Below are 8920 nucleotides of genomic sequence, written 5' to 3' on the forward strand. Positions count from 1 at the left end.
TTAAAGAGTAATTACTCCTGACTTTATTTTGGGTGCATTTTTGCACTGTACATATAATTCTAAATAGATTTGTTTACAGCTTAGGCAATTTTCCTAAGCTGTAATATCTGCCAGTCAATTAGTGAGAAGGATGTCATTCATCTATTGCCGATTAATTTCTATTCATATATGAATAAATTGAAGTTTGAATGAAACGTACAGTGTGTAAGACTTAGTGGGACAGCATGAATAGAAGAAATAAAGAGTTATATTTTCATTAGTGTGTTGTCTTTAGCTTAGAATGAGCTTTTACCAAAGGGAATAGGTCCCCTTTCATGGAGGCTCCCCTAGATTTAGAAAGGGAGGAGAGAGGGGTGGGAGGTATTCAGATGCCAACTCCATCTTTATCACTAGATGGACCTGCACCTTTAACTGACACCCAAAACCTAGAATTTGCTGTACTTTTGGTTTCAGAAAATGTTTTTGATTCTGGTCTAATTTTGTTCTATTTTTGAGAAAACATTCTTCACACCATAACACCACTGTACAATCACAGGACAACTGAATGTTTCTATAGCTCCAGAGAATCCAACTAAGGAATACAGCTTGAGTACAGAGGATCCATTATATAAGCTACATTATACACTCTCCCACTCATGTTTTTATTCGGTCAAAAATCAATAATTTAGGCTGATAAACATCATTCTTTGAACCGGGGTCTGTAGTATTTGGCTAGAGTTAACTCCTGAAAAATACAGTTCGTTTGATTACACTATACAGCTGTTATATCACTGTCAGATACATGTTAAATTAATAGCTGAACAAAATAAAAAAATAAGATGACAGAGTTGAGAAGTGTATCTCATAAGACCAAGAAATAGGTAAAAAGCTTCTCCAAAACACAGACAAAATGTAATGAATTCAGATAACAAGGTGTTCTATGTTACATGTTTACTTGTGTTTTACCCTTATTTTTAATACATTAAGGAGCAGTGGCTGCAAAGTAAAACCCCAGGAGAATGACAGTTCCCATGTATCATGTCTATTTCTAATTCTTTTATTTGTACATGCCCCATACTTTAGAGGTGAGCTGAGCAATATACTGTCCATATCCCAGACACACACACACACACACACACACAAACACACACACACACACACACACACACACACACACACACAAACAATCTGTGTATTAGTTTCAGCGTGTACAAACACCATTGCTATCTGATCAGTTGTCGCTGCAGTCAGGTCATACCTCTCTCTGCATGCCACAGACAGAAACAAAGCAGGGTGCTGATTTGAGCCTAAACACAGCATTAAGATCCTGTGCAGTTCAACACAAGCACACACAAATTTATCACCTCACTCATCAGGTAGGAGATGAGACAAATACAAAATCCAAGGCACAGTGGTGCATATTGCAACTAGATTATACACACACACACACACACAAACATATATATATATAGATATATAGATATATAGATATATATATATATATATAGATAGATAGATTGATAGAGAGAGAGAGACAGAGAGAGAGAGATAGGCAGACAGCTGAAACTGCTTTAATTATACATTTTACACAGCTCAGCCACAGCACCACAGCACCTGGTGGTTTTAATATGATTTTCATAAATATATTATGAAGCAATAAATTCTTGTGTCTTTATGGGTGAACCACCTGTCAGCACATAAAGTGGTTCAAATCGGTAGAAAATAGATAATCTGCTTACTTGAGTAAAAAATTTAAAGTGGTACTTGTTTTTAGGCCAATAGTTGTACTTTCACTTGAGTAGTTTTTGTGTCCTTGTACCACCTCTGCACACACTGTGTCACATGCTGCGGTGCACGGAGCTGTGTAGCTGCACTCTGTGTAAGGTGCTCAGAGTGGAAATGCAGACCCTGTTCCTCTGTCACATTATTAAAGCCACTAGTATTAATGTTGTGGGTGATCAGTGTATTTTTATAGAGAATGATGTCAAGTGCATGACTACCTCAAGATGATTTATGTTTTATTAAGCAGCTGGACTGGTGCACGTGGGAGTTAAACAAAAAGCTCCTTAAGACCAAAAAAAAAAACACCAAAACCCACAGTTTTGGCTCATATTAAAGATAAACATTCACACCCTTCAAATACACATCAAAGTTTGACAAAACTATTTTTGGTATTTTGCCAACACCAGTGTCTGATCTCCGAGTCATTCTCTGCTTTGTACAAACAACTTTTTCCACATTTACACATGCTTCCATATTTTGTAAGTTATTTAACACGTGCTTAGCCTGTTGCTCTTTAAAGTGAGCACGTCTTGGGTCCTTTGGTTTACTTTGGACCCAAATATCTTTTTACATCATCTTTTACACAAATATATTTGTGGTGTCTGTGGGCCCTTACATTCGGAAGCATAAAATAAAATGAAATGATTCCATATTTGCTTTGCAGCCATGCCTCTCTTCATTATGAATGCTACATACCACTGCGTCTGTGGACAGGCACTGGAGACATCTCACTACACTATGTCTATAGTGGAATATGAGCTGGACTGGATCAGGTGGAAGTAATTTACTTTTTCTTTGTTTTATAAAGATTACTGATTAAAGGAGTGTTTAAACTCAGAAACAGGACATTGTGTGAAACAACAGCATGTACTGTACACATACTATGTACGTACAGTATGTGTTGCTTCTCATTCATGCATTCACAAACACATACTGATACTGATGATGGCAGAGCTGCAATACAAAGTCCTGGCCTGACCCACCAGGAGTAACTTGGACTTCACTGTGTTGGCCAAAGACACTTAAACATATGGACAGGAAAAGGTTGGGATCAAACCACCAATAGTGGTTATATAATGAAAAGAATGACAGATGCAAAAGGAAAAAAGTTAGTGTGACTGTAAGAGGAAAACCCAAGGAGCGATGCAGATGGTGTGAATATTAGAGCTGATATGTCTCTCGTCTTATGTATTTTTTTTTTCCTATTTCATAGCTCTTCAATTTACCATGCATCCGTTGCAAAACCTGATGTGCTTCAAACTTATATCACACTGCTTGACACAGATGAGATTTTATTTTACCCTTCCTGCACCAAGTGGCATGGAATAAAGCTCCACAATCAACACTGTCTCACAGTCTATAGGCATCTTAATACCTGCTCAGCCTGGAGACGTTCCTCATCTTACTTACTAACACACACTCTCTGTCTCCGTCTCATCGCAACAGCCCAGTCCTCAGGTACTGTAGTAAACAGCAGTCAACATTCAGCACATCTGCAACTGCCAAGACGAAGGGCGAGACACAGAGAGAGACAGAGACTGAGAAGAGAGAGGGATTTACTTACAATACGATAAACACTGAAAAAAGGATTCCCCGTTCGGAATATTGTTATGTTAATCTGAATATAAAATAATTTGCACAGCAGTCCTGTGTTCCGTCAACCTGTCTATGCAGCCATGTGAACAGCCTGATTTGAGCCTCAGTCTGCAACAGAAATCATTTAAACTGAACTACATCGATTTAGTACTGCAGTTCAATTACACACTAGACTGAATTACAGCAGTGTTTTACCAACACACACGTTGAAACCTTTGTGTCATCCCGTTGCTGCAATTCACTGTCAACAAGTGTCCGCTCCCTGCCACCCACACAAACGGTAAATATGAACATTCCCGCAACTCACGCACTTCACAAGCTCAGATGATTTTGTTCAGAGCATGTGTGAAGACACTGGCGCAGACAAGAGAGGGGACAAACATGAGCACACTAAACAAGTGAGCAACAGGTACACTTTGTTCAGAGTTGTGATGCTTGTCGACTCCTCAAATTTGGTGAGAAAACAACTTTGCCTGTAATGTGAAATAAATGGACCCACATAAATCAGTCACTGCCTATTGATGCCGAAATATTTTCGGGACACAAGAAACTAAAATGGTGAAATGGTGGACGAAATGAAATGGTGGACGATGAAAGACATGATCAACGACATCTCAGTAGTAACCTGGAGTCGGAAAATGCAAATAAATGGCAGCCGGCAATAAAACGGTACTTTAACTAAGAAATTATCTGATATCACGACATAATTGTTGTGCAAGAAGATCTTTCATGTTTTCTGTTCTAGCAGTTTGCAGAGGGAAACTACGCTAACAGATAAATGATCGCAGGCCACAATAAACATTTGACTCTAGTTTTTGTATATACTGATTAGCAGGGTTCAGCATGGGGAAAATGAAACATGGGCCATCAACAGGTGTCCGAACACACAGAACTTGCAGACCGAGTCCATGCTGATCCGTGTGTTTAAACTTTAATATGAAACATTTACCTCTTTTGTCCTTAGCTGATTTGTACCTTTGCATTGTTTTGTGTTGATGAGATTATTGCTTGATAAGCTTGTATGGTTGCTATGGATTGTGGGTGGGTGGGTCCTTTCGGCTTATCCCGTGAGTTCAGGGTCGCCACAGCGGATCATTGTCCACATGTTGATTTGGCACAGTTTTTACGCCGGATGGCCTTCCTGACGCAACCCTCCCCAAATTCTACCGGGTTTGGACCGGCACTGCACAGCTGGGGAGGGGAATGGGCTGTAAGGGGTTCACTGTCTTGTTCAGAGACACTTTGACATATAGCCAGGGCCGGGGATCGAACCACTTATTATTTAGTCTACTAAATGTCAGAATCGATGCTTTCATAGGCTATATTTACATGGTTCCTTTTTTTTTTAAAAGCTTAACTTTTTTTAAATGTACAACCAGAAATAGTAGTGCACTGTTCCACTCCAGCCACTAAAGTTACAAAATAATGACCAAGCTTTTAACAAGTTAAAGACAAATGGCGCAGTAGGAAAGTAGCTCTATGTCTGTTTGTAATGTAATGAAAAAACAAACTCAGTTATAAATCTGGTGAACATTTCTTTTTTTTTTAAAAAAAAAGGAGAGACCACAATTTTAAAACAATCTTTTAAGAGCATACCAAGTGTTAGGTTAAATCAACATTGAATAGTGTATGTGCAGAGTGTTTGAGGCTCCAAGGAAAATATCTCTGAGCTCATATTACAACATGCAAGCACAACATTACCACACTCTGACCCATTCTCAGCCATCTGTGGCCAGTCTGCCAAATTAAATGGAGTTTTATTGTGGAGAAATTGAACAAAGCGGAGACATTTTAAAAAGTGAGTGCATTTAAATTATCAAAACACAAACAGAAGGGAATGTGTGTGCAATGGTGCGGCCCTGAGAAAATGTGGATCAATATGAAGATCAAACATACATAGAACCACAATGACTTGACCGTGCAGACAAATGTGGAACTATAATCTCTATGCCTTTATGCATTATTTTACTGGTAACATAATAGATCAAGCTTCTAAAAAAACCCTTTGCATAAATCACATTTTTAGTTGATCAAAATCAAAATGATGTAAATGATTTTTTTTTTCTGCTGAACATCAAATCTTTTATCACGTGAACATCAGCAGGTCAGACATCACTAATCACTGACAGAAGGTTTTTATTTCTTCAAATCCAACGATGTGGCTGATCATTGTTGGCCAAACTGTCTAATTCAATCAAGGATAATTTGAAACCCAAATGCACCAAATGTCACATGCAGCGGTGGGCTACTAAACCAAACTACATTTTTATGTCCAAAATTAAGACACAGTTACTGGTCAGCAACAGAATATTAGTATTTTTAAAGTGAGCTCTGGTGACCTGTGACAGATACTCTTCATTCACAAATTAAATGATTTTAAAATTCATAGATGCATAAAAACTACTTGCATCGCTTTTAATATCGAACAGAGGTGTAAGCTACTGTCAGTGGAGGTTTGGGAGCAGCTTTTCCGCCACGCTGTTTATCACTGAGCCAGGTCAAGCTGTTGAAACAGGGCTAGTGCAAAAACCACTAAGAGGCTCCGCGTCGTAATGGAACAGGTGTCTGCTGTGGCCATGGCGCAGAGCCAGCCAAACTTCTGCTGACACACACACCTCATTTCTTTAGTCAAATAAGGTTAGTGAGGGACACACGCACAGTGAAAGACAGACACACGTACACGCACACACGCACAGCCCACGCTGAAAGAGGAACAGCCACTAACCGGAGCCTTGATGGGGACGTACAGCACAGGTCTGTCCGACGACCCGTTCTTGCCGTCCTGCAGGGTCCCGACCTGGAAGCCCTTGGACTTGACCCAGAATTTAAATTTGGCGTTGATGTGGTTGTTGCTTTTCTCCTGCAGAAACACCCCGTTGCTGTTCTCCTCGTCCCCCTGGAGGAGGGTCTGAAGGATTTTGTTGTATTTACGGAGGGTCACGGTCTTAGTCTTGCCGGAGTCCCCGTACGTCCGCAGGCACCAGTCCTGAAATTCGCCGAACATCTCCGTCCCTCCACCCGCCGCCTCGGACGCAGGATTCCCGCTGTTGGAAGTCCGGCTTCTCTGCTGGTTCTGGTGGTTTGTGGAGGTGGAGGTGGTCACCGTGTCCGCCACGCTGCTGCCTTTTCTCGTTGTCATTATAAAACGAGGTCCACTTTGTTGAAACGAGACAGTCCCTTCACAGGATCCACTGTGTGTCCGCTCGGTTGGGAACAGAACCAACGGTGGTTTTGTGCCTTTTCACCTGGGGGGGCGAAATCAGCCCAAGCCTACAAATTTGGTTTAAAAAAAATGATTAAATGTTCAGATTTCCAGTGTGTGAAACGACCAGTCCACAGCTTCCCATGTCTTCCCCTTTAACAACAACCACCCTCACCACAAGGTCCCATCCGTTTTTTTGTTTTGTTTTTTTTGTTTTGATTTTTAAATTAACGTCTCAGAACGAACCGTTTGGATCCCTCCTCCTTCCTCCTCTCTGCTATTGCGCACCAGTGGATCGCTGCGAAGAGAGCGACAGAGGAAAAGAGTCGGCGCTCGGTGGGCTGCACAAACCTTTAACTTGACATTTCGGCAGCAACACTAAGGGAGAAGAAAGAGCCGGACGGGCGGTGCAGGTTGGAGCGGTGTCCCCTTCTCACACACACCTGTTAGCAGCGTGGGTCGCTCGGCCTGTCCCGTGGGGGATGTCTGTCACCACCTCCCCCCTCTTCTACCACCTCCTCTTCCTCTTTGTGAGGTAGAGAAGAAAGACAGCACATGCAGAGCTCACCTATGGAGCAGTGTGTTTGTCTGTGGGCTCTCCATCACCGTCCGAAACCATACGTCATGTCCTGAAATTAGCGGATAGATCAGTGTGTTTAACCGCCCTGTTTATTTGTCACGCACGTCTCTTGATTCCTCCTCCAGGCGCGGGCTGAGGAGGGGACAGGCGGACACCTGTTGGAGCCCTGTTTGTCTTTTTCTCCTCTGGAGCCCCTAAACCGCAACGGTTCGTACAGTGAAACCTGTAGCCCGGCACAGCACTGCTGCGCCACAACAGCACCAGTTCAGCCTGGTTACCCGGGCTGAGGCAACGGGACATGCACGTTGCAGCTCGACCTTAAAAACAGGAAGTGTCCTTAAAACATAAACAAAACGCCCTACATGCTGCCTTTTTTTTTTGTTTTTTGTTTTTTGTTTTTTTTTTTTGCCTTTGGCTCCATTTTATTGAGACTATTTAGTCCAGGTCAACACTAAAAACAGGTGGCACATCCACTAAAGCGTATTGAGTTACTCATTTTATTTACGTGTCAATGTTTGCATGGACAAAAAAATCTGAACAGATTTAGCTTGTGTAGTTTCCCCTGACTTACAGCAAGGATGGCACCGTGGTGACGCATTTTTTAAAATAAAACAGTCTCCAAACTCCAACAGGTGTCAGCTTGTCCCCCATCAGAAAGAGCCTGGAGGAGGAATCAAAAGACATGTGACAAACAGGACAGCTACATTCTTTCATCCATAAGGCTAAAGAGACCTTATTATGCATATTTTCTGAGTTTTTTATTTTTTATTTTTATTTTTTCAGTTCCAAAAGCTGCTTATTTTTCTAGCAGGAGCTTTTGTGCAGCTCTGTATGAAACTGTTTTGTTTAGCTCCTGTTTCTTTAAGGCCCTTCACCACAAGTCCTCTCTGTTCTGACTGGTCAGCTTCCAGAAGCCTGCTGGTGGGCAGAGGAATCCCTCTGACCTGTGTACTGGGTGGTGGAGTGCTTAGCGCTGCCACCTCAGAAGTCCCGTTCCCAACTGACCGTGGCCTTTCTGAGTGGAGTTTGCATGTTCTCCCCAGTTAGTTTCCTCCCACAGTCCACAAACATGCATGTTGGGCTAATTGGCAACTCTAAAATGCCTGTAGGTGTTAATGGTTGTGTTTTGTGGTTCTGTGTGTTGGCCCTGAGACAGACTGAAGGCCTGTCCAGGGTGGACCCCACCTCACACCTTTATGATGTATAAAACACATCAGTCAAACATCAGCACAGCTTTTAGTGCTGCTATCCAGGTTGCTGGTTCAAATCTACCTGCAGTTGCATCCTTTCTGTGTGGAGTCCACTTGTTCACTGGTTTCCTTGGTTGCATGGCTAATTGGTGACTCTAAATTGCCCATAGGTGTGAAAGGTTTTCTATCTGTGGGGGCTGTTGACTGAAGAATGATGGATAGATGTCAGACATCAATTGTTGACCTGAACTTTGTGAATTACAGACAATAATGAAAAGCTGATTTTTTTTTTTTTATTAGATCAACCAAATGTGATATCTACCAAAGGTACTGGAACAGGTGTTAAATTAAAATACATAAAATGTTAAATATGTTTGGTTGCATATCCCTTGTTCAGAATACCCACATCAAGCCTGCAACTCTGAGAAGAAAATAAGAAAATAGCTGATTCCTTCTTTTAAAGCTTTTCCTGCAGTTTTATTCATTTATTAGTTTTAGTGGTTCCTTCTTTAATCTCTTGTTCAGCAGGTGAAACACATGTTCGGTTTGGTCAAAGAGACTCATGTGTTCAGTTTAAAACCTTAGACTTTC

General features: G+C 41.5%; 1 protein-coding gene across 1 annotated transcript in view; it reads right to left on the bottom strand.

The window, feature by feature from the left end:
- LOC137139065 (nucleolar protein 4-like) overlaps window positions 1-7416 on the bottom strand; it is a 150322-nt gene extending 142906 nt beyond the window's left edge. Inside the window, exon 1 of the mRNA XM_067525768.1 lies at window positions 6083-7416. Coding sequence (XP_067381869.1) covers window positions 6083-6496 — 414 coding nt within the window. The 5' untranslated portion in view covers window positions 6497-7416. The remainder of the gene's footprint in view (window positions 1-6082) is intronic.
- Between the last annotated feature and the right edge of the window lie 1504 nt (window positions 7417-8920).

This window comes from Channa argus, chromosome 13 (genome assembly GCF_033026475.1).
Source record: "Channa argus isolate prfri chromosome 13, Channa argus male v1.0, whole genome shotgun sequence".
Taxonomy (NCBI): domain Eukaryota; kingdom Metazoa; phylum Chordata; class Actinopteri; order Anabantiformes; family Channidae; genus Channa; species Channa argus.